At 39.2% G+C, this 27,104-nt stretch overlaps 1 protein-coding gene and 1 long non-coding RNA gene across 3 annotated transcripts; one reads left to right on the top strand and one right to left on the bottom strand.

Moving 5' to 3' along the window:
- Positions 1-1,083: 1,083 nt before the first annotated feature.
- Positions 1,084-16,229, top strand: LOC120735067 (macrophage mannose receptor 1-like). 2 transcript variants are annotated; one of them, XM_040034247.1, is made up of 7 exons: positions 1,084-1,294; positions 1,754-1,884; positions 2,167-2,215; positions 14,723-15,106; positions 15,208-15,549; positions 15,635-15,723; positions 15,807-16,229. In XM_040034247.1, exons 3-7 carry the CDS (start codon positions 2,167-2,169, stop codon positions 15,930-15,932), a joined length of 990 nt encoding a protein of 329 aa, XP_039890181.1. In that variant the 5' UTR covers positions 1,084-1,294; positions 1,754-1,884; the 3' UTR covers positions 15,933-16,229. The 2 variants fall into 2 exon arrangements, with proteins under 2 accessions (XP_039890181.1, XP_039890182.1); XM_040034248.1 differs by lacking the exon at positions 1,754-1,884.
- Positions 16,230-17,701: 1,472 nt separating this feature from the next.
- Positions 17,702-18,810, bottom strand: LOC120735133. The gene is made up of 2 exons (XR_005696191.1): positions 18,558-18,810; positions 17,702-18,106 (listed from the first exon to the last, which is right to left on the bottom strand). It is a non-coding gene; the product is annotated as an uncharacterized LOC120735133 (long non-coding RNA).
- Between the last annotated feature and the right edge of the window lie 8,294 nt (positions 18,811-27,104).

The raw sequence follows: 27,104 nt of genomic DNA, 5'->3' as shown, positions 1-27,104 counted from the left end.
CTTGTTCAGTGGTGGTCGTCTTTCAGCCTTTCTTAGCTTGACCATGTCTCTGAGTATTGCACACCTTGTGCTTTTGGGCACCCCAGTGATGTTGCAGCTCTGAAATATGGCCAAACTGGTGGCAAGTGGCATCTTGGCGGCTGCACGCTTGACTTTTTAGGCAGAATTATTAGGCAAATGAGTATTTTGTCCACATCATCCTCTTCATGCATGTTGTCTTATTCCAAGCTGTATAGGCTCAAAAGCATACTACCAATTAAGCATATTAGGTGAAGTACATCTCTGTAAAGAGAAGGGGTGTGGTCCAGTGACATCAACATCCCATATCAGGTGTGCATAATTATTAGGCAACGTCCTTTCCTTTGGAAATATATGTATATATATATATATATATATACACACATATACATATATATATATTTATCTATTATGATAATGTATAGGGTGTATTATATATATGTATATGGTATATGTATATCTATATATTATATATATATATATATGGTCTATATATACATATGTAAATATATATGTATATATATACATATGTATATATATATATGTATATATATATCTATTGATATATTACCTATGTATATGTATATGTAATATATAGTATATGTAGATGTATATTTATATGTATATATGATAATATACTATACGATATATACTATATATACATATACATACATATATTACATATACATATTATACATTACTATATATAATATGTAATTATATGTCTGTATATATATAGATATGATGTAATATATATATGTTATATGTACATATCTATATGTTATATATGTCTATATGTTGTAATGTTCTTTACTCTATTTCGTATGTATGTATATATGATATAGTTATATGATATCTATGACTCTGTATATGTATTTATTGTCTCTGTTCTATGTATTTTATATGTCTCTTGTATGTACTTTCTATATTTGTACTGGTGTCTGTCTTTTCTCTGTATATTGTTATCTGCTGTGTCTGTTCTATAATCTTGCGCGTTATCTCTGGTTCCCTTTACTTTTTTTTTTAACCGTACGGTCACTTTTGCCTTCTCGGCGTACGTCCCGTTTCTTCTCTAAATGTCTTCAGGCCAGGAAAGGTGTCTCATCCCGTTGTCAGAAAGTAAACTTGTATTATTGTTTTAAATAGGGACACCCAAATTCTGCAGAAAGTTCACTCCCTTCTGGTGTCCTAATTTGACAGTAAAATATGTGTGAAGAACAAAGTAAACCTATTTGAACGTCAGCTTCAGTCAGCAGATGACAAGATAAGTTGTCAGGTAAGTTGTCATTAATTTATTACTCTGTATCCAGTTTACTGACAATGCTAACACAGTGCAATCAGTCTCTCCACTTTAAAAATGACATTTTGTTAAGCCACTAACAGCTTGTTACCAGCACCTATGTTGTCTGTTCCTAGAACTTGTACAAGCTGAATTTAATAGGAAACAAATGGAAATAACTTGATTTTCCTAACGATTTGTATTTTGTTGAGGCAGAGTCACCTTTTGGTCACCTTCACATGTTTCTTTAAGCCCCGAGGCCTATCATTTTTGTTTCAGGGAAACATTGGTAGGGTCACATGACCATTGTTGGTCAATATATCTATTACATTGTACATTCCTGAAGAAAGAACAGAAGTGACATTCAAAAGATAAAATAAGATCCACTGTCTTCAGGCCAGGAAAGGTGTCTCATCCCGTTGTCAGAAAGTAAACTTGTATTTGTGTTTTAAATAGGGACACCCAAATTCTGCAGAAAGTTCACTCCCTTCAGGTGTCCTAATTTGACAGTAAAATATGTGTGAAGAACAAAGAAAATCCTCTTTGAACGTCAGCTTCAGTCAGGAGATGACAAGATAAACTGTCAGGTAAGTTGTCATTAATTTATTACTCTGATTTAAACGTTTTGAAATAGACACTCACATTTTGGGCATCCAGTTTTGTCATGAATATAGATCTATAGATTATACATTTTAAATATTCAAGAAGTATAGCATATAATTATTTTAGACGTGTGCACCAAAATATTTACTAAGAAAACTATTATATGGACAAGTTGTTTTACTGGAGATAATGAATCTTAAATGATAAAAATTGGTGATAATAATTATGGTACAATAATAATCATGGTGACTATATCTGTTATACAGATGCCAAGAATGGAAGAAACCTGTTTACTGCTCATCCTGCTGCTCTCAGGTCTGTGATATTAATATCTTAAACATTTGAAATATAGCCCATGATCATAATAAGATAAAGTGATGTCATTTGGGTAATCAGATTACATGTTAATTTTTTTAATGAAATATTTATTAACACATTTAACACAAGGACAGATAAACTCTTCCTTTTCTGATACCACTATGCCTGCATTCATTTTAATTATAAGTTCTTTATTTTTTCACATTTAGATTTTTGATTTATTGAAAATCTTTGCAGTTTTTCCTATAAGATTAACTCTAATAAACTTCATCTTCATTAGGGATCAATATGTATCTGCTTTTAGCTGTTTTTCTCCTGGGATAGGCCGTGTAATTCATAGCATGGCCCAGCCAATTCCAGTTTCCAACAATGGCGGCAGCTACTTATTTTTAATATTACTCTTTCTGGGTCACAAAATAAACTTTTAAGAAATTTTCAGGCGAGAATGTAGCTTGTTGGTTTTTGTTTTTTGCCCTTTATCCCCGTCCCTCTTCTCTGCTGTTTTTCTTTTCCTCTTTCTTTCTCCCCTTTCTTTTCCCCAGTCAAGTCTGTCCCATATTTAACAAGTGAAAATAATAAAAGGTGAATCAAATAGACCATTACGGCAAGGCTGGGATGGTCCATTTGGTAAAGTAAATCTGTTGGGCATCTTTCTTTGCCTTTAGACAATAATTCTGATGGCAAAAGAGCCAAACGGGACAGGGAAAAAAAAAAAAGAAGGATAAAACGATGACCCATGTAAAACGCGAGAACTTTTGAGAGATCTCGCAAAAGTTCATCTTAAATTTATTTTCTCCCATGTCCCTTGCGGGGCTCCTAAAATTCACGGGTCATATTGTAGCATCCAGTCGAACTGAGAAGGCCAGAACTGATGGTTGTTGAATGACCTTTATTATTCCTTGCCGAGAATCAGACAACAAACCAAAGTAAGAGCTAGACAAACAAATAAAACAATTACCATGTTATTCATGTAACACCATTTATCCGCTCATTACGCTGGTCTAACTGTTTTCTATTAATTAAACTATACAATACATATTATGCATTTCCGATTGCTCTTAAATCATGTACATTACAAACCTTGTTCCCCAATCGACTGTAGCTAGAACCATTTGTTTTTATACAATTTAACCATGTTATTCTCTCCCTTTTCTACGTTAGCATTAGTTTACCGTTTTCTTCCGTCTTTTTTGTATACCAAGCTAGTTACCGTTACAGCATTCACTTCCGGTTACACAGGAAGTTACCAAAATTAAGGCACAAACGTTATATTACATGAATATGAGCTAGCTTTACATATCCGCCGTTACACATATCAATAATATTTTACAGAAAATCATCCTTATTACTGCCAACTATTCCAGAGACGTGAAAATATACAGCATAAAGAACACAAAAATATAGCAGTCTAATGCAACACTGTTGTAATAGAGATGAATGCTTCATGTTTGTTTGTCACTGATCAAAGTGGAATGAATTGGTTGAACGGGTGTTTGTGATCTGTGCTCTGCGTTATCTGCTTTTTCATCAGCATAAGAGACTCAGCAGCAGATTAGAATCAAGTATAATAACATTTTTTTTAATAAATCACCAAATTAATACATGCCTGTCCCTAAATTCTCTGCACTGTTTGCGCAGAGAATTTAGTACAGCACACTGCTTATTTAAAACACATTCCTCCATCATTTCCCCCTTTGAACACGTTGCAAATAAAAGACTGAGTAAAAATGTGGCGCTTCCAGCTGATTTATGACAGAAAGGATGAAACTTGCTCCGACACTTTGAGTTTGTATTCTCTCAGCTGCAGCAAGCTGCAGACTCACTGCTGTTAAATGTTGTTTGAATGCGAGCGATGATTAGATACAAAAACAAACGTCAAACATAGACTTAGTCTACATATACATTTGATATGAGGCCAGCACGTATAGTGGCTGTCTCCTGTTTTAAGATCATATATGTAAAATTGTTGTCTGACCTGCGTCGATCCAACCATTTTTTGAAAAATGCATTGACAGCAATGTTGAATATTATTACACAACCACCTATCCCCACAAGCTGCATGTCTTTGGATGGTGGGAGGAAGCTGGAGTACCCGGATGGAACCCATGCAAACACAGGGAGAACATGCAAACTCCACACAGAAAGACCCCGGCCTGATGGTGGAATTGAACTCAGGACCTTCTTGCTGTGCGGCAACAGTGCTAACCACCGTGCTGCATAAATAACAATTATTTTAAAAATGCGTAGCAAAATTGGGGTGGCTGTAGCGCAGAGCAGATGAGCCACTAACCAGAAGGTCGGTGGTTCGATCCCAGGCTGCTCCAGTCTGCATGACAAATGTCCTTGGGCAAGATACTAACCCCATGCTGCTCTCTGATGCATCCATCGGCGTGTGAATGTGCTTGAATGTTAAATACTTAGTGCTTAGAAGTGCTTGTGTGACGGGGTGACTGAATTAGTTGTATAAAGCACTTTGAGTGCTCAGACCGAGTAGAAAAGCACTATATAAGAACCAGTCCATTTACCAAAATATTGCTGACTTATCTGGCGACAGCAGAAACCAGTTAACAAATAAACAATTCTTTCTAAATAAAAACACAGAGTCTTTTGAAAAGCATTATTTTCAAAAAAGAAAACACGAGTTTTAATATTTACAACATAAATTTGAAGGCAGTTTCTCTAACTCCAGAGTCCAGAATCCAGATGAAGCCTGAAAGAAGTGTAATGGCTTCTCTTGCTCTTATTTTTCCCTCCTTTTGGGTTCCTTTTCCCCACAATGCATTGAGGTAGTTGAGAATTACAGAAAAATACCTGTAAATGACTAATACGGAAAATTCCTTCACGTTTGTACAGTACATTGTACTGTATTTTTACAGATTGTTTTTTACAGTGCTCCAGACCTCTCCTGATGGTAAATGGTAAATGGCCTGTATTTGTATAGTGCTTTATAGCGCTGATCCCATCTTTGACTGACTTGCCAGCCAAGTAAGCCACCAATTTATGTAGGGGGTAGCCAACTTAGCAAACCGATGCACAAAGTGGTGGTAGGAACTAAACGACTGCAGCTTAGACACATGGCGAAGGTGCCTCAGCCTTTGTAGGATCTGTAGAGACACCTTCACTGGAAATGATGTGACCCAGATAACAGAACGCTTGCTGGAAGAGAGTGCACCAGTTTAGCCTTACCATCAGCTGCACACTGTTTAACTTCCTCGATCGAGGCCATTAGAGCTGAAGAAAACTCCTGCAATGTCTCTCCCTCCTGCTGAAGACTGGAGAAAAAGACTTGCTGCATGTAACATATGATTGAACATTACAATTAGCTCAGGTGTGTTTCCAATCAACACAACATGAACAGCAGAAAGGGAGAGAGAGACAGAGCGGTGGAGCGGGGAGAGTAACCCATTGAAGGTCCTTTCCTTAATATTTGGAGAATTGGAACAGCTGTTATTATGGCTGCCACACAGATACCTGTGGGTTGCAACTCTTAGTTAGAAACTTTCAAGAGCCAAATAAACATTCTCGTGTGGAGACTCTCAGTGTGAGGCCTGTCTTTAAAATCACTACTATATCTCATATTTTTTTATTTGTTATATTGGTTAAACTTAAACATACTTAAAATACCTTATCATGATCTGGTTAGTATTAAGCATAATTAACTATCAGCAAAATCACACATGAGTTACGGTTTTGTGTTTAGCAAATCATTGTTATTCAAAATCATGTATAATGATGGTTTCTTATCTTATCACAGCTTTGGTCTTCCACATTCCTGCAGTCACACCCAGACACCAATAAGAAAATTTCAAAGCCGGATCATGTCTATGCACACAGTGTGTGCGAAGAAACTCTTATTTTCACTCTATAAATCACATAAAAGACTGCAATTAAAGGCTTTGTACCTTTTGGCAGATGTAATGAGGGATAAACTGGACAGACTTCAGTCTCTCTATATCCCACCTTACTTGACTGCATCTTCATTGACATCTGTATGTATTGCACTACATTAGTTTTACATGGTTTTATTACATATATTGTACATGTTGGAGTTTGACAAATGTAACTACAAAGTGCATTTTCTGAAGAAAATGCAGTGTGAATGCTGAAATCTGAATGTATGCACTGAAATGAATTAATTGCTAAATTTTAAGTTAAAAATTATGAATGAGATAAAAAAAAAAAAAAAACAGAATTTTTAACCTGAAAACAAAAGTGCTGAACTGCTAAAAGCTGAAGTGCACAAAGAAGAAGTTGGTAAAATAGCTGAAAATGTTTAAAATGTAAATTAGAAAAAGATGAGTAAAAACAAAAGAAAATTTAGAGTCAGAAAACATCTGAATGAATATTAAAAGTTCATATTCTTTGAATCACTGAATGACTAAAATGTGATCCCTCCACTTTGATCCACACAATTTAAAAAGTTTACATCTCTGAGCTTTGAAAGACACGGTGTTGGAAAGAGAACAACAATGGCTTCGTTTTGAGGGTAAACTGGTGGCTGTAGAGCAAACACTGTGGACACAGCAGCAGTTGACAGAGAAGTGTTTAAGATGAATCTTGGCACAGTGAGAGAGAGCTCGTTAAGCAATCAGGTGTGAGCCTGGTTGCTATAGTGACTGCACCCAATGGCTCCACACACACACACACACACACACACACACACACACACACACACACACACACACACACACACAGACATGCACCTCACTTCTGCTGCTTAAAATGAACAGAAAAGTCAGCCCGAAACAAATTGTTCCCGAAAGATAAGATCATGTCATATTGACAAAATTCTTTCACCGTGAGCGCCAGCAATGTCCAGTCTACCAAATTCTCAGTTTTCATTCCTGTGGAGTTTATTATATGGACGTGGTGACAGTGGAAAGACAGCCTGTACTTCTGATTTTCAAACGAACTTTCTGGGCCATTTTTACATAAGAGTCTATGGAAGAGTTGGAAGGAGGAGGCTGTGCATTGGTGACATTTATGAAAGAACCATAACACCTATTACAATAGTAAATACATTAAATGAAAGAGGACTGTGGAACGCCAGGACTGCCATAATAAATTAATTAAATACACCATTAAATAATTAATTAAATGTGGCAATAATTAATTAAAATCAGAAATAATTAATTACATAAATATTTACGACACATGTAATTAATTAATTATTTCCACATTTAATTAATTATTTAATGGTGTATTTAATTAATTCATTATGGCAGTCCTGGCGTTCCATAGAGGACAGTGTAACAGTTGCTATTGTAATGCAGTGTATCACCACATGGCGGCGCCTCCTGTCTCACGACTGGTGTGTCACCCCCTTTTTGTTCTTCTTCGCACTCCTCCTGTAATGGATGCTCCCGTGTGTACGCAGAGTAGTGTGCTCTTTAGTAATGTGTGGTAGAGGTAGCACTTTTATTTTTGATATTGTAAATAAATGAGTACTTTTTGGAAAGTCAGAAGCTGTTGCTCATTCGCTATCCACCTGCACACCTCCGCGGCTGGCTTCATCTCCACCGCACGTTACAACAGCGATGGCTACGTTTTGAGGGTAAAATGATGGCTGTAGAGCGAACATTGTGGACACAGCAACAGTTTTAAGAAAAGATTTTAAGATAAATTCCCCCCCTCCTCTCACTCTAGCAGTTGAGCTGTCTCACTCTAGCGCCAACATTCCGTCCCATAAACTCTGAAACGGCTGAAAAAAAGGATGAAACTTAAACTGGAACTGAAGAAAAAGTATAATAGATATTGAAAAGATAAATACAAGTTGAATAGTTCAATGTCTTGGCTTCGTGTTTGGCTGTGCCGCTGCCTTCGTCCATGTGTTTGTTTTTTTTATATGCTATGCAAGTGTTTTTGTTACAGTTTTTTTTTGGTGTCACCTCCCTTCGGATTTATGATCGTCATGCGTTGCTAGCGATCAAATCTGCAATGGATAGCTTTCAGAGTCAACGAAACGAGGCTGTTTTCCTACTGCCGTTAGAGCGCGACGCAGCACCCGGTCTACCTCCACTCTTGCCGGTTAGCTAATTTTTGCTTCAGAGACCTCGTCGGAGCGGGGGAAGCGAGTCGGCCTTCACGTCCTCCTCCGTCGTCTTCGGAAAGAGATGGACCTTCGGGGGCTCTATTCCTGGGTTGCTACCTGGGTTTCTACCGGTGAGATTCGGCTGAAACTTGAAACTTGAAACTGAAAGCCAACCCTGTTTTGCTGCGCGGCTTACCGCATAGCGCAGACTCTGTCCTTGGAAACTCTACCCCTGTCCTGGTGAGTCGCAGCCTTAAATGGATGTTAATTAATGCCCGCAAAATTGCCATTTTTAAGTAAATTACTTGAAAAAATTGTTGAAAATCAGTTCAGGTCTCTATTATGTAAATTACACATTCTTGACCCTTTTCAGTCTGGCTTTCAAAAGCAGCACTCTACGGAGACCGCTCTTTTAAGAGTCTATAATGATCTATTAATGGCATCTAACACAGGGAATTGTTCTGTGATCATTTTGCTTCATCTTTATGCAGCCTTTGACACCATCGACCACAAAATCCTACTTAACAGGCTCAAGGTTTTGGCTGGTATATCTGGCTCTGCCCTAGACTGGTTTTCTTCATATTTATCAGACAGGACCTTTTCTGTTAGGGCTGACAGGTTCACCTCTGACATTGCTGCCCTGACCTGGTGTCCCACAGGGTTCAGTTTTAGGTCCATTACTATTTTCTTTTTACATGCTTCCTTTAGCTGGTATCATACAATCTTTTAGCGACCTGTCTTATCATTTTTATGCTGATGACATTCAGCTCCATATGTCCTTTAAGCCTCATCAGCTGGATATGCTGTCCACCCTAGTCCAGTGCTTAACCCAGGTTTCTGATTGGCTTTCAAGCAACTACCTTGTTTTAAATACTAACAAGACCGAGACCAGCTCCTCCCAAGCTACATTCTAAAATCAGTCAGGTTCTTGCCTCTTTCTGTCCTTCTGTCAAGTCAAATATTCGAAATCTTGTAGTAATATTTGACTCTTCTCTGGGCCTTGACTCTCATGTAAAATCTTTGTCTCGTTCCTGTTTCTATCATTTAAGAAACATCTCTAAACTGCTACATATGGTTTCCTCAGCTGAACTGGAAAAACTCATTCATGCATTTGTGTCATCACGCTTAGATTACTGTAATTCCCTGTTTACTAGCTTGGATAAATCATCTCTCTCTCGCCTCCAGACAATACAAAACGCAGCAGCCAGACTACTAACTCATTCTACCAAGCGTGTTCACATCACTCCCATCTTATATTCTTTTTTTTCTTTTTGTCTCATTTGGATCTTTAGCCATCAGAATTGTTGTCTTAAGGCCAAGAAAGATGCCAAGCGGATTTATTTTACCAAGTGGATCATCATGGCCTTGCCATATTAGTCCATTTGATTGACCTTTATTATAATTATGTATTTATTTTACTTTCGGTTGCTACAAACGGGACAGACATGACTGGGGGATAGGACAGGGAGAAAGAATGAAAGAAAGAGAGGGAGATAAAGAAAAACAGAGGGGAGAAGAGACGGTGAGAAAGAGGGGAAGAAAGAAAGAAAAACAAACAAATCTTATATTCTTTACATTGGCTCCCGATAGAGTTTAGAATTCGCTTTAAAATTCTTGTTTTAACATACGGAGCACTAAATGGCCCCAGATTATTTATCCAAGCTTCTTATAAAATACACTGCTGCTCATCATCTCCGCTCACAGACTCAGAGTCTCTGAGTTGCTCCCCGTACACGACTGAAGACAAAAGGGGAGAGAGCCTTTCAGTCTGTTGCACCAAGGCTGTAGAACAGTTTACCACTACAATTACGTTTGCTTGACTCTGTGGATTCTTTTAAAAAACAGTTAAAAACTTTTCTGTTCAAACAAGCCTTTTGTTGATCTATATATTTTATATTTTCTACATTATTTACATTTGATCTTTTACATTGTGTATAATGTCTATTGATTCTATTGTTTATTTTAATATTTGTGTACAGCGCTTTGTGACTGTCTGTCTGTGAAAATTGCTCAATTAATAAACTTTACTTACTTACTTACTTACTTCGTTTTAAAGTTTGAATGGTGGCTCTAGGTCAACATATGTGGAAGTAGTTAGAGTTGAAAGAGGAATGAGTTGAAGGAGAATTTGAAGGATCTCCCCATTGAAATACATTATAATTTTTTTGAATAAAGTTGAATAAATTTAAAAATATAAATGTAAAAAAGGGGAAAATAGAAGCACACATGTCCAAAAGAAGAGGAATCTAACAGTGTTTGAATGGTTTTTCTAAGTTGAACGATTTTGAAGTAGTAGAAGTCCAAAAAACGTACCGAATAGATAATAAAATTAAAAATAATAATAATAAAGATTAAAAGAACAATACATTCACATTAATTATTATATGTTAGCCACAGAGATGCCAAAACAGTCATATAGTTATTCTGCAGCTAAGTACAAATACAGATACGTATGTTTAAAAATAATCTGGTAAAAGTTGGAGCGGTGATTCAACTACTTTACTCTAGTAAAAGTAAAGAAAATGTTTAGACTCTGACATGTACTCCTAATGTACAGTTTGGAGGACATTTCTACCAGTTTTTGCCTTGTGCTATAATAAAGCAATAATAAAATAATATTAGTCTAATATTAATTTTAATTCTAATTAATGTCCTCAGCTTGAACACAAAGCAGAGGAGAGAATTAAAAAGCAATGCTCTATTTTCTGTTGTCAGTGTGCTTTATATTGTAAAGTAGACCCTACAATAATACATACAGACAAAAACCCAACAATCACATTACCCCGTATGAGCAAGCGATTTGAATTGAATTGAAATTTTTATTTCAACAACAACAACAGATTATAATTTTACATAAAAGTACTCAAACAGAAACCGAAAAAGGAATAGGCTGAAGCCTTATGGCTTATACTTATCCTATCCCTTACCCCCACAGAAATAATCAAATCCTTAACCAAGAAAAATAAATAGGATTGATAAATAAGTTGTATAACAGTTTGAAAAGAAATCAATGATAAATCAAGAAATTAAATCAACACAAAAAAATTTTAACAAACCAAATTTCTATCACCTTTTATAATACTAATTTTTAAAATCTTCCTGAAGAATGACAAAGAAAAACACATCTTCAGTTCATCATTAAGTCCATTCCATAATTTCACTCCCAAAACTGACACACATCTATACAGTGGGGCAAAAAAGTATTTAGTCAGCCACCGATTGTGCAAGTTCCCCCACTTAAAATGATGACAGAGGTCAGTAATTTGCACCAGAGGTACACTTCAACTGTGAGAGACAGAATGTGAAAAAAAAATCCATGAATTCACATGGTAGGATTTGTAAAGAATTTATTCGTAAATCAGGGTGGAAAATAAGTATTTGGTCACCTCAAACAAGGAAAATCTCTGGCTCTCACAGACCTGTAACGTCTTCTGTAAGAAGCTTTTCTGTCCCCCACTCGTTACCTGTATGAATGGCACCTGTTTGAACTCATCATCTGTATAAAAGACACCTGTCCACAGCCTCAAACAGTCAGACTCCAAACTCCGCCATGGCCAAGACCAAAGAGCTTTCGAAGGACACCAGGAAAAGTATTGTAGACCTGCACCAGACTGGGAAGAGTGAATCTACAATAGGCAAGCAGCTTGGTGTGAAAAAATCAACTGTGGGAGCAATCATCAGAAAATGGAAGACATACAAGACCACTGATAATCTCCCTCGATCTGGGGCTCCACGCAAGATCTCATCCCGTGGGGTCAAAATGATCATGAGAACGGTGAGCAAAGATCCCAGAACCACACGGGGGGACCTGGTGAATGACCTGCAGAGAGCTGGGACCAAAGTAACAAAGGTCACCATCAGTAACACACTACAACGGCAGGGAATCAAATCCCGCAGTGCCAGACGTGTTCCGCTGCTGAAGCCAGTGCATGTCCAGGCCCGTCTGAAGTTTGCCAGAGAGCACATGGATGATACAGCAGAGGATTGGGAGAATGTCATGTGGTCAGATGAAACCAAAGTAGAACTTTTTGGTATAAACTCAACTCGTCGTGTTTGGAGGAAGAAGAATACTGAGTTGCATCCCAAGAACACCATACCTACTGTGAAGCATGGGGGTGGAAACATCATGCTATGGGGCTGTTTTTCTGCCAAGGGGACAGGACGACTGATCCGTGTTAAGGACAGAATGAATGGGGCCATGTATCGTGAGATTTTGAGCCAAAACCTCCTTCCATCAGTGAGAACTTTGAAGATGAAACGAGGCTGGGTCTTCCAACATGACAATGATCCAAAACACACCGCCCGGGCAACAAAGGAGTGGCTCGGTAAGAAGCATTTGAAAGTCCTGGAGTGGCCTAGCCAGTCTCCAGACCTCAACCCCATAGAAAATCTGTGGCGGGAGTTGAAAGTCCGTGTTGCTCGGCGACAGCCCCAAAACATCACTGCTCTCGAGAAGATCTGCATGGAGGAATGGGCCAAAATACCAGCTACTGTGTGTGCAAACCTGGTAAAGACCTATAGTAAACGTTTGACCTCTGTTATTGCCAACAAAGGTAATGTTACAAAGTATTGAGTTGTATTTTTGTTGTTGACCAAATACTTATTTTCCACCCTAATTTACGTATAAATTCTTTACAAATCCTACCATGTGGATTCATGGATTTTTTTTTCACATTCTGTCTCTCACAGTTGAAGTGTACCTCTGGTGCAAATTACTGACCTCTGTCATCATTTTAGGTGGGGGAACTTGCACAATCGGTGGCTGACTAAATACTTTTTTGCCCCACTGTACTTAACATTGGTTCTCACTTTAGGCATTTCAAACTTATAAGACCCCCTTAAATCATATTTTCCATCTCTTAGTTGAAACATACTTAAAATACAAATTGGAACATTCTTTTTCATCACACGATATATCATTTCTAAAGTTTTAGAATATATAATTTCCATGAATTTTAACATAGATGATGCTACAAAAAACTGGTTGGTGGACTCCCTATATCCAACTTTATTTATTATTCTAATAGCTCTTTTTTGCAATTTAAATATTGAATCCAAATATGTTTTGTATGTGTTCCCCCAAATTTCTGCACAGTAGGTCATTTAAGGCAAACAAAGGGAAGTATAAAATAAATAAAGGCAGTTCTTATTCAAAAAATCTCTTGTTTTATAAAGAATAGAAATAGACTTGGATAATTTTTGTTTCACATGTTCCATGTGGGGCTTCCAACAAAGTTTATCCTCAATAATTACTCCTAAAAATTTTGTCTCATATACTCTTTCAATTTCAACATTATTTAAATTCAATTTTACTTTAATATTACTTTTACTACCTCCAAATAACATAAATTTTGTTTTACTTTCATTCAATGATAGTTTATTAAATACAAACCATCTATTTAACTTCATGAGTTCTGTTTCCACTGTTTTCAGTAATTTCTTTATGTCTTTTCCAGAGCCAAATAAGTTTGTATCATCAGCAAACATCACATATTTTAAAGTATCACTGGCTGTACAAATATCATTTATATAAAGTAAAAATAACTTAGGTCCCAAAACAGATCCTTGCAGAACTTCACAAGTTACTTTTCTAAGTTTAGATTTCATGTTATTAATACTCACATATTGGAACCTATTATTCAAGTAACTATTTAACCAAAATTGTACAACACCTCTTAAACCATACCTTTCACACTTCTGTAAAAGTAAAGAATGATCTATCGTATCAAAGGCTTTACGTAAATCAATAAACACACCTATTCCAAACTGTTTTTCATCCACAGCCGTTGCAATATTTTCAATAAATTCCATCACAGCTAGAGATGCTGAGCGATTTCTTCTGAACCCATAATGATGATCATTCAATAAATCATATTTATCAATAAAAGAATCTAGTTTGTTTGTAAATAGTTTTTCAAGAATCTTTGAAAACTGAGGCAGTAAAGATACCGGTCTATAGTTTGACACAATCTGTTTATCACCAGTTTTATATAATGGGATCACTTTGGCAATTTTCATTTTATCTGGAAAAATTCCAGTTTGAAATGATTTGTTACGAATATATGTTAACGGCTGAAGAACACTATGAAGAACTTCTTTAATTAGTGACATGTCAAGGTCGTCACAATCCATGGATTTTTTACTCTTGAATTTACTCATCACTTCTACAATGTCACTCTCACAGACTCCACCAAGAAACATTGAGTTACATTTACAAGAAGTAGAATCCACTTTATCATAATTTCCTCCTGGTACAGGAGGATGACAGTGTGGGGTAAGCCCTGGTGATAGACACAGCACAGGACTGTCTTTTATGTTTGTAAGTTACCTTGTAACTTCCCACCTCTGGTTAGTCTCCATATAGTTTGACTATTTAAATGGTTATAATTTTTATTTTTGTAAATTTGTCTTTTTCAGTGATTCACCCAGGAGCACAGTTTCCGCAATAAAAACCTTTGTTTTATTTTTCTCAGGGGGACTTTCCACTCTTCCTCCCCACTCCAGAGAATACCACTATGTGAACCAGAAAATGACCTGGACTGAAGCTCAGAGTTACTGCAGAGAACACTTCACTGACTTGGTCACCATCTACAACAGCAACATCAACCAACTGCTTTTCTCAATGGGACCAAGGATCGATGATTGGGCTTGGTTAGGGCTCTATGATGATCGTTACAGCTGGAAGTGGTCCATGGAGGGAAAACTTTTTTATGTTGGCAGTACACATGAATTTCTGATCTGGGCTAACGGCCAACCAAACTGTGCAAATGCAAATGAATACTGTGTGGCTATTCAGGGACAAACAGAGCTGTATGATAGATCCTGTGGAGCTTCTTACCCTTTCCTGTGTTACAATGGTAGGAAAAAAGATTTGTTGCCCTACTTATGTCTAGATTTTTATGAGATTTATTTTTTCATTTTATGTGCATGTTCTAAAAAAGTTTTTAATCTTTCACAGCCAAAAATACAAGTTACATCTTAGTGATGGAGAGTCGCTCCTGGTCAGCGGCTCAGTCGTACTGCAGGACATACCACACAGACCTGACCAGTATAAGAAGCAAAGAGGAGAAATCCAACATCATGCTCACTTTGAATGGATCAGGGGCTCAGTATGTGTGGATTGGCCTCTACAGGGATCCCTGGGCCTCCTGGTCTGACAACACAACCTCCACATTCACTAACTGGTGGTCTGGTCAGCCTGATAATGGACATTCAGAGTACTGTGCACCAATGAATTTAATGACAGGGGAATGGGCTGATGGCTCCTGTACCAGCAGACACTTTTTTTTCTGTTTCACAGGTGAGGTCCAGAATGCAAACACTGTAAGATCCTGTCATCATGTAAAACACTAATGTTTGTGTTGTTATATGTGGTTCATTTTTAGCAGTGACAAAGCAAACAGTGGTGAAAATGAAGCTTCAGTCAGAGGCAGACATGCACAGCACAGAGATCCAGCAGCAGGTTTCACAGCAGGTCAGCAGTTCAGTCACCAACACAAACTTGACACAAGTTCAAACTATGCTTCATGTTTTTCATCATCTGCACATTTTGTCCAGCTGTCAGGCCTCATGCTGTCAGAAGGACTGACAGACTTCAGGATTCGTTGGAGGAAAGTCCAGAGTTACCGTGACGACCAGTCAAAGAAGCAGGATGTGGACGGTGACTGCAAAACTGAAGTCTGACTGGACTGAACCACTTCATGTGTGAAGTTAATAACATGCTGTGCTGAGCTGTCTCATCCTTTAAATCTTTCAATATTTCAGAGTGTAAAGTTCCACCAACAGCTCATTTGTTCAGCTGCAGTTGTAGTTTGGTAGAAATTCTTTAATCAAAGGTCCACTCACTAGTTTTTAGCTTCATCTTGAAGTTTTCCTGATAGGCTCTGGTGTCTGTTTTTTTTTTTTTTTGGTTTGCAGTGTCTCTTTTTTATTTATTTATTTATTTATTTTTTTCAGTTGTTACAGATGGGACAGACATGACTGAGGGATAGGAAAGTGAGAAAGAAAGATGAAGGAAAAGAAAAACAGAAGGGAAGAGGGACAGTGAGAAAGGGCATTTAAAAAGAGAAAGAAGAGAAAAAAAAATCTCCTGGATCACCTGTTGAGAGAAAAAGAATAGAAAACAAGCAAAAACAAACAGAGCAACATACTAAACACAACACCATCACGTTAATCTAGTGTAAACAGCAGTAAATACTAAATATTGAATGTTGTTGTGTAGCAAGCAGGACCGACAGCGCACAATGTGCTTGGAAATAGCAGCCAATAGAGGTGTAGTTTATGTCTATGAACAGTGAACACCCGTGTACACACCTGCACTGTAAAACCCAATAAGTTAATTTTACTCAAAACTTTTGGTGAAACTGATTACATAAAATATTTTAAGTAACTAAAACTTAAAACTAAAAGTTAAATAAACACACTTTATTTATTAGCTTTAGATAGATATTTTTAAGTACCATTGATAAATGTTTTTATGTTATGTCCACATTTTTGGTTTAGTACTCTCTACTTGATATTTTGAGATTCAAGTACAAATCTAGCTCAAGTAACTTTAAGGAATAAATTTTTCGTTTCAAAATGTTAACCATTTTAAGCTAATACAACTCAAAAATTTAAAATACAAACGCTTGTAATATCCAAATCTACTGTGTTTTGAATTTGATATTAAAAAAGTGCCCAAAATAATTACACTTGTAAAAACATAAGACAGAAAATATAAATTCAAGTTACAAATTTATTGAGTTACTTTAACACATAGCCTTTCTAACAAAAAGCCCAAAGACATAAATCCACCACATTTTTTAGGGAATAATGTCAGAAATTTTGGCACAAGGTTACAATATTAGAAATAAAGAATTTCACAACATGTTTTAAGAGTATTCAAATTTGATTAACACATGAGTATGGCCTTTTTATTAAAAAAAACAAACAAAAGGAAAAGAAAATCCTGCATTATTAGGAGGGAAAACCGAATGAAAGTAATAGTATAATATAGTGCAGCTAATACACTGAAATATAATTGGTAACCTTTTTAATATGCCAATACTGTGGTTATGCAAAATGCACATTTGTAGAGTGCAATCACAGTCTCAACAACAAAGCAATAAAACTTTAAATAGAAAAATACTTCTTTAGAGACATAAAACAAAGTGTTATAAACCTCCTTGGCACCTTATGTCAGTTATGAGTAGTTCAGGAGGAACGTTCCTTAAGTGACATTCAAGATCCCACCTAGAAGCCAGAAATGTAGTGAGATTGTCCTTCATTTTCTCTATAGATTTACAGTTATCTGACTAAAAACACAATCAAAATCAACTAAAACGCAAGTGACGTTGGGGGGAAAAAATAAATAAATAAAATAAAATCACCCCTTTTACTTTGGATGTGGCTTTTAGATAATGAAGTATGAAACAGAGTCTGCAAAGATTATTCTATTCTCTCTTTTTTTAAAAAAGAAACTTATCCAGACTTGGAAACATGATAAACTGAATTACTTGCTTTAACAGGCACTTGAGGGCTGTGTAGGAATCCTGGACATTATTCTGCTGCCAAAAGATCATTTTTAAGACTCAGCACTTTGGGCTTCAACTTCCCACCCCCCAGACCCATCAAAACTTTCTGAATAAAGTCAAAAATGTTGGCCAAACATTTTGGGTAGCTTAGGTGCAGGGCGTCGGTCAGTCCAATATTACTAGAAATGCATCAGCCAGGGTGGTGAAAACAATGATCATGTTACCCTCGACCAAAACTGCAGTCTTCTCAGGGCAGAAGAATGTTGCATCGCTGGAATTGGCTCTGATCAGGAGGAGTCCAAGTGGCACTTCACTAATATCTGGTCTATCAGAATGCATCATCTACAGAAAACAAAATTACTTCATGTTAGTGCATTCCTATTTCTCTTAGTTTCATCTATACAAGTCACATTTCTGGATTATTACTAGCCCAGAAATCAATTGTTTGAACAACAAAAAAGCCACAACACACCAAAGATTTGAGAAAACAAACTGACAAAAATAGTACTTTTAGTAAAGCAAAGTCATACCTCTTCGTAGCAATAACAACAGAAAGTCAATAGGAGTTATATTTTTTTTTCATTTGTACAGTGATGTATAGTTGGGCTAGGAACATTATAGAAGGTCTACACACATTAAAAACATGTAGTGTTTCCATTATGTGACATGGACACTGTTGTAGACAGATCCAAGCATGGAGATGCTTCTCAAACTGTCAAAGTGTCATAATGTTTTGAGAAATCTAAACAAGGATGCTACTAAGATATTGTTCACAACTTTGTCCAAAACTTACATCCCATGTTTTGATGAAGGTAGAGGTGTCTTCGTACAAATAGACAGAGAGGGCATGAAGCACACCAGCACTTTGGGCATGGATATCAGCTTGTTCCTACATCACAAGAAAATTTTTATTTTAAATTATTGGCTAACCTAGTCAAGAATGGTAATTAAAATTGAAAAATGGATCAAATTAATTAAAGCTCAAAAAACAAGACAAAACCCACTAACCTGGAGATTATAGTTTCTGAAGAGCTGAGACAGGACATCAGACACGTTCCCTGTGCAAACAGCTTTCTTTCTGAATAAGCTCTGGATGTTGGTCCAACACAGCATAAAAGTGGTTCTTCAGGTGAAGGTTTGTAATCCTGTGGAATTCTGCACAGATCTAAACACACAGGATACATTTGTGTTTACAAGTTTCAATTAGTCTATAAATCTTTGCAAAATACATCAAAATCCTTACACTCCAAAGGCATAATTTGTTCAGACAGGCCAGATAATAGGAGTTGATATAAAATACATCTTGTTAGTGTGAGATTATTCTGTTATCATATGTTACCTTATATATGTAATCAAAGTAGTTGAATTATGATAACAGCTGTAGGACATATATTATCCTTTAGTTTAGATGGTGTGCTGTGTATGTAGTTTAGTCCTCATTATACTTTTGGGTTAAAAGAACATAATCATTTTGTAGTTCATTAGATAAGTGTGCATCACTCTGTATCCTTGATCTGCTGTGAATATCTTACACTGAATTCTTGACATGCTTTACTGCTGAATCATAAAAAGAAAGGTTGTATGCAGGAGACTTTGTGTCTAAGACAGGGGAGATAGACCACATTCCATACCCCAAGGAGCCGAGGTCATAACTTAGGCACCGTAAGAGAGAAAGAATGTGAATGTTTAGGCTTTTACGACTAGGTGGGGGCCACTAGGAGCTATAAGAGGCTGTGAAATCCGTCACCATTTAGAGACATGCTGTGACCCTCTGCAGGCATCTCTCCCGTCCGGACATTCTTATGCTCTTAAGTGTTGAATTGTATGGAAATAAATGATTGTTGATTGAGCATTGATACACCGAGTACTGTCCTTCCTTCAGCCCAAACATTAAAAGAATTGGGAGATTTTCAACAACACACAGCCTCCTCTCACACCAAACTCTCTTATTTTATATTACAAAGACGTCTTATATTTACAACCACTGTCAGATCTGTCAGCTTTATCGCCTAAACAATTTCGACAAATTTAAGTTAACGGTCCAACCGATAAAGTCCAACTTTTTTGTGATCAATTAACCAGTATCTGTCCAACAGCTTCTGGCCTCATCTCTAAAATCCCCAAGTTAATTTAAAAGCGTCAACCAACCCAAACCTTGCCTGAAGCTCTATTTTTGGCGTTTCACGGCCAAGGCTTACCCCGAAGTTTTAAGTTAAAGTTACACGCCCGAAGTCCAACTTCTGCTGGCCAAAAAAGCGCAGACTACCGTTCCAAACGGTAAGGAGACTCTAACTCCTAGCTTATTCCAGGATGCCCTGTACCCCACAGTTAAGGCACACTGAACTAACCCTCTTCGCCGAGAGGTCAATGTCGCGCATCCACGACAAGGAGGGAGCGTAAACTCCGGGCTATGTGCTTCCTAGCAGCCGCACTGCCGTTCTTGAATAATTTATAATACTTTGGCACAACAGTCAATAGCCCAAAACAAGTGTATGACTGACGCAGATCTAACCAGATGACCAATGGGGACTTTAACATACAAAATGACCAACACATGTCTGATCTGAAGACCAATCGGAACTTTAACCCACAAAATGACCAAATTCCCTAAATCCTACGTGAGCCTCGAACTCACTTTCACTGTTTTCCTTTTTCTTTCTTTAGGGACCCTTTCAAACTTTAACTTTCAACTCTCATGAAATTTTCACCAAAATCAAAGCAGACATTCACCAGTAATTTGAGTGAGTAGACTTTAATTTGTAATGTCCAATTTGGCACCCTTTGGAAATAATTCAACAGGTAGTGCCTTACCTTTGGATAAGCCAGCTTATGCCCACTCACTTCGACCACTGGCACTCGTGTCTGCCCGTCCGACCACCTCAGACCACCGAATTTCTCCGTCTACACCTCCAACTCTCTCCCTCCTCAACCACCGGACGAAGCCCCCAAATGTTAACGTTCAAATATTGAGGAGGAGAGTACAAACAACCAGGTCCAGAAGAGCTTGGTCAGACAATTGATTTTAATGAAATACACGCGTGGGAAGACCAGCTCCGTTCGCAGACGGCGCTGATCTCCGACTTAATCAAAGCATTAACTGATATTTTATACCATCAGGGCTTAAATTTAATGACGCCCCCTCAATGTCAGATCCATTTCATACATAGGTCAGATCAAAACCACAATGACTTTTAACATAGTTTAAAAAGAACATTGTCTCTGTCTTCACAGCAGATGTTTCCTGTCAACCTTCCTGATTAGCGCTTCTTCAAAACCGCAGACAATGATTTTGCAGTGAGTGAGCACTTCTGCAAGCCCACAATTACAAGCAAACATGATATGTCACGACCTTACGTGGCACTGTGTCACCTCTCACCTACTAACGCTCACAGTCAAACAGAGGCCACTGTCAGCAATTTACTAAAACTCTAGATGTAATATAAATTGAATAAATGTTTTAACCAACTGATACTACTTAAAACTCAATACAAGAATATGAACATATAAAAGATAATAAAAATGACCTGATATAAGTGCTTTGTAAGCATGTATTGCAATTCCTTCTATGTTCTAGTTTCCCTCAGCATGTATCACCTGGACAGTCACGCCAGTGAAGCTTAAGACCATTAATGAACTGAACATCAACTCAAAATAAGCACAGATATGCAATGTGTATGAAATAGTTATAACTGCATCTGGAATACAAGGTTAATATGATAACAGTATGCATAAACATCTTAAGGCCATCTTAAAGCTATCTGTTACATTGTTAAAGCAATGATCATACTGCAGATTATATTGTGCTGGTAAAATACTTTTGTTCATCCCCACAGGTGGTTAGATGTCACGGTCTGGGTGGCAGACCGTGGGGGTATGTTGGAGAAAGGACCCAAACGCTGGACTTAGTGGAATAAGCAGTGAGTTTATTTACAGTGAGATAAATGTACACAATAAATCTCCAAAGTGCTCCCTCGACTCCCGTGATGTGTCTTCTCCTAAGTGCTGGTATTGCGTGCTCTCTGCCCCTGTGCCTTCGCACACCCCGTGTGTCTTGCAGTCCTGTGTTCCGCTGTCCTCCTGAGGAAAAACACAGACGCAGCCGTTATGGCACCAACTCCAGCAGGTATACACTGAACAGCACTTTAAACACTGACATGGAGTCTAACTCAACGATCCTGCGCCGGAGGAAGCTCCATCTCTGTTAAGTAGCTCCCCCGACGAGCCCGATCAGAAGCAGGTGTGTGAGAACCTAGGCGTGACCAGCAGCCGGCAGGGCCACGCCCATCAGGCCTGCAGGTGGCTGTCCTTCATCCCTCAGTCACACCCGCAGACACCCACACACCAGCATGGAACACAAGAGCACAGTGCAGCAAACATACATCCAATACACTAATAACAATAATAATAACGATAACAACAATAACAATAATGGTCCACTCTGTTCACGAACCCCGAGTCCCCGGAACCGGGTCCGTGACATTAGCACTATAGCCTCACAGCAAAAAGGTCCTATATAACATCCTACAACCTTATAAAAGGAAGGTGAATAATGATCCGCCCCTCATGTCACTCAAATGCAACAACCAGGAAAATAAATCTTTTTCTTCCACAGTAAAGAGACACATGGACGATCAGATTGCATTTAATTCAAGAGAGCCAGAGATAACCCTCCCCCCTCTCTCTCTCTTGCTCTCAAAAGGGAAAGTTTTAAGCCTAATCTTGAAAGTAGAGATAGTGTCTTTTTCCTGAATCCAAATTGGAAGCTGGTTCCACAGAAGAGGGGCCTGAAAACTGAAGGCTCTGCCTCCCATTCTACTTTTAAATACTCTAGGAACAACAAGTAAGCCTGCAGAGCGAGAGCAAAGTGCTCTAATAGGATGTGTAACAGGGCAGCCCTTAGCAGCTGGAAACACAGTGAGATGGACCAAGGCAAGTGTAGTGGAACAAAAAAAGCATTTATTTCCTATACAGCTCTCCTTACAACAATTAATTTGTCAAGCTTCTTCACAGCACAAAAATCCACCTCTAATGACAACTGGCAGCCTTAAATATGTTCAGCTGTCACAGACTAAACCATTATTCCACTCTCAGGTAAATTCTTAAATCCCAACCTTCCACCACAGTATACAATATATCAATAAGAATAAATAAATACATAAATACATTTTCACATTGACATATTAATAAATATTTCACACTTTAATGTTACACCAAACCCAATATTATAAAAACCCAGAAACCCAAGCACAAAAAGATTCACCACACTCTCTTAACCAATGGGCTCCTCTGGAACCTTTAAATGGTGTCTGGACCTCCCGGGGAAACATTTGCCCAAACACCTTGAAGAGGACACAGGCAAGAAAGGTGAGTAATCATTATCTCACAAACACTTATTTGCACCACTTTTATCCCTAGATTTCACACACACATTTGCATTAATTTTCCTTACTGGTAAACCTTAATCATAATCTCAATCACCATTCTTCTCTCCTGACAGACAACCACCACATTCCTTGATGAGGAGCAGCTGTGCAGGATCTGAAATAAGGCAACCAACTGATTTTAAAAATTCCCAATAAATAGTCAATAAATATTTAAACTTCTTATGTGCAAATCCATGCTTAAAGTGCAATGCTAAATAAAGTGCTTGATAAGGTGCTTTTAATAGAGTGAAAGGTGTGCTCTAAAGTGCTATACAGATAATATAATATAAATAAATGCAGTAAGGGAGTCCTCTTCCTTACAGGGTGATATGGTACTACAAGGTCATTAAGATAAGATGGGGCCTGATTATTTAAGACCTTGTATGTGAGGAGCAGGATTTTGAATTCAATTCTTGATTTAACAGGAAGCCAATGAAGGGAAGCCAATAGGTTCAAGGTTCTTTATTTGTCACATGCAAAGTTATACAAGTATAAGACACAGTGAAATGTAACGTAGGGCCCAGATGGCTTGGGTATAGAAGCTCCTCTTGAGTCTCTCTGTCCTTGCCCGGATGGTGCGGAACCTTCTTTGCAGAAGTTGGAACAGTTTGTTGCCAGGATGGGACGGGTCCTTCAGTATCTGCGCTGCTCTAGTCTGGCACTTCCTGGGTGTAGATGTCCTGAAGCAGTGGGAGAGCAATCCTGCAGCAGCGTTCTGTTGTACGGATCACTCTCTGGAGAGCTTTTTGGTCCTTCACACAGCTGTTCCCAAACCACGATGTGATGCTCTGTGTGAGGATTAGGGATGGGTATTGTTTGGGTTTTATCCGATACCGGTGCCAAATCGGTACTTTTGAAACGGTGCCGGTGCTTAAACGGTGATCAAACCGGTGCTTAAAGAATGGAGAACACAAAATTGGTCCAAAAAGCTCTCATGTTCAGCTGTTTTTTTTAAAAAGATAACAATGTTAGCCTTTTCTGCAGCTGTGGGGCATATATGGTATCACTCTTGGCTGGAAGCAGTGCTTAAACAATGGAAAAAACACAAACTTTGTCCTAAAACCTCTCATGTTTAGCTGTTTTCCACTTTTTCTTTGGTCATTTTAGCCTTTTTGGCCAGGGTGAAGGGAGTATCTGCCATCAAACAAGAAGACAGCCGCATGTAGCTATGATGATGTTTGCTAGTTCACCTTACATGCATTAATGTAATAACGTGGTTAGCCTACTCAACGTAAATTACACACGAACAACATTAAGCTACTCACGCAGAGAAGAACGGCTGCTGCTGCCATCATCATCCGTCATCATTTCTGCTACACTGGCAGGGCTAGGGGCCAGGACTCTCCTCTTCGTGTTTTTGGGGGATGTTGCATAACAGGCAACCGACCCGCAGTAGATGTGCTCGGTGTGAGGTCTCGCAGCAAGCTATCAAATACGGCGCATTTCTCTGCTTTTAAAAAAAACGCTATGCGTCGGCAGGTGTTTCATCGGATTTGAGGTGTTACCTCCTTTGACAGTATCACAGTATCAGCTTAAAGCACTTGTTGCTGCTGAGTTTGCATATTTTGCTGTGAAGTACAGCCAGACTTTTGACCGCTTCGCCTTGGGCATTTTTAATCTGTAGCTCTGCTCTGAAAGAACGTACATACCTGGGCCAGCCTACTATCCTCGGAAACGTAAAATGATTGGCTAGAAGTGTATCACAGCTCAGGAAAAAAAAGCACCGAAATGTGTGCTGCTTTTCGGTCTGGTTACTACCGTTTATGTCAGAACCGGTGCCATCATGGCACCGGACACCGGTACCCATCCCTAGTGAGGATGCTCTCCACAGCGCCCGTATATAAAATCCTGAGGATCTTTGGAGAGACTCTGAACTTCCTCAGTTGTCGTAGGTGATACAGGCGCTGCCTAGCCTTTTTGGTCTGGACCTGAATGTGGGCAGCCCATGTCAGGTCTGAGGAGATGTGGACACCAAGATACTCGAAGGACTGCACCCTCTCCACTGGAGTTCCATTGATGATAATGGGGGGCTCAGCCCCAGTGCAGGGGACCTCTGGTGCATCGGCCCTACTAGGGGGCTCTCTAACTGGTGGGGAGGTTGTTATATCTTTGCAGGTGGTCTCCTCACTACAGGAGCTCACTCTGCAGGTGGGGGGAGAGATAAAGGAGAGGTGGAGAATGAACTCAACCTGGGTGTCTATTGTCTTGTGTAGTTTGGGAGATGATTGGATGATGGGGTGGGTGCAGTTTTCTCTGGGGTGGAGTTGGGTGGGCTGCCCCGGACTCTGTGGGGCTGGGCGGTGCTGCTGCTGCGGGCCCCGGTCGGGATGGGCCTGGGCCCCCTTGCCCTGGTGGGTTCCAGAGTGTGGGGGTGCATACTGGGGTCAGCGGGGGAGCTGGCCCAAGGGAGGGGCCGCTTGCCCCTCCCTTTCTTCCCTCCCCATCCTCAGCTGCCTCCCTATTCCCGCTCTACCACACCCACCCACTCCCCTCACCACACTCCCTGCCGGTGGCTGATGCCCTCAGACGTTGGTGTGTCGGTGGTCCTTGTTGTCTGGGGCTGGGCGCTCATGTATGTACCGGCTCACTCCTGGTGGCCGATTGGCGGGGCCGGGCGCCTGTGGCCCGGCTGGGCTCCTTCCGGGGGGTGGGATGCCCGCCCACCCCCCGCACCCCCAACCACAGCTGGCTGCCGGCAGAGCCCGCGGGCACGCCACTGCAACCCCCTCTGGCCTCTGCTCCATAGGTGCTGGGTGACCTCTCCTTTGGGGCTCTACTCAGCTCTTCCCAGGAGGGTGGCATGGTTCCCCCCCCCCCTTTGGTGGTCCTCCTCGGGTCCTTGTACTCTGGGGCCTCTGGATATCTGGGGCCTGGATCTCCTCCATACCTGCTTCATACCCTGGTGGATGGGGCTGTGGCTCCCCACACTCCCTAGCAGATCGTTACATGGAGAAACCTTTGGAATGCAAGCATGCTGATCCACACAGGTGTGCACACAGGTGTACACACGGGTGTTCACAGACACGGACTACACCTTTCTTGGCTGCTGCCTCAAAGCACATTGTGCGCTGTCTATCTTGCGTGCTACACAATATCGTTTATTATTTAGTATCTACTGATATCTACTGCTAGCTAGTTTATTGTGATGGTGCTGTGTTTTTTTATTATGTTGCTCTTTGTTGTTTGCTTTCTCTTCTGTTTTTTTCTCCATACAGGTGATCCAGGTGTTTTGTTTTTTTGTTTGGTTTTTTTTTTCTTTCTTCCCCCCCTTCTCACCGTCTCTTCTCCCCTTTGGTTTTCTTTCTCTCCCTCTCTTTCTTTCATTCTTTCTCCCTGTCCTATCCCCCAGTCATGTCTGTTCCGTTTGTAGCAACTGAAAATAAAATAAATTCATAATTATAATAAAGGTCAATCAAATGGACCAATATGGCAAGGCCACGATGATCCACTTGGTAAAATAAATCCGCTTGACATCTTTCTTGGCTTTAAGACAACAATTCTGATGGCTAAAGATCCAAACGGGACACAGAAAAAAAAAAAAAGATAATGGGCTTGTAGTCTCTGTGCTGACCCCTTCTGAAGTCCACCACCAGCTCCTTGGTCTTGCCGACGTTCAGCTGGAGGTGGTTGTCCGTGCACCATGATGCAAGATTCTTCACTTTGTCCATGTAGGCCGCCTCATCGTTATTGGAGAATACAGGAGAAATCTGCTCTCTCTTTCTAGTCCCTGTCAGTACTCTTGCTGCAGCATTTTGGATTAACTCAAGGCTTTTCGGGGAGTTTTTAGGACATCCTGATAATTACAGTAGTTACAATGCATTTGTGTTGCTGTACTTGAACAGGATTTAGTATTACCTCAGAACCTCAGGGCTCAAAAACTCAGTTGTCAGAGGATACATGCATCTGATAGTCAGTGT

This window comes from Simochromis diagramma, unplaced genomic scaffold (genome assembly GCF_900408965.1).
Source record: "Simochromis diagramma unplaced genomic scaffold, fSimDia1.1 OVJJ01000747.1, whole genome shotgun sequence".
Lineage (NCBI taxonomy): Eukaryota > Metazoa > Chordata > Actinopteri > Cichliformes > Cichlidae > Simochromis > Simochromis diagramma.
The sequence above is the reverse complement of the archived record's forward strand: the minus strand, read 5'-3'. Positions and strand labels throughout refer to the sequence as shown.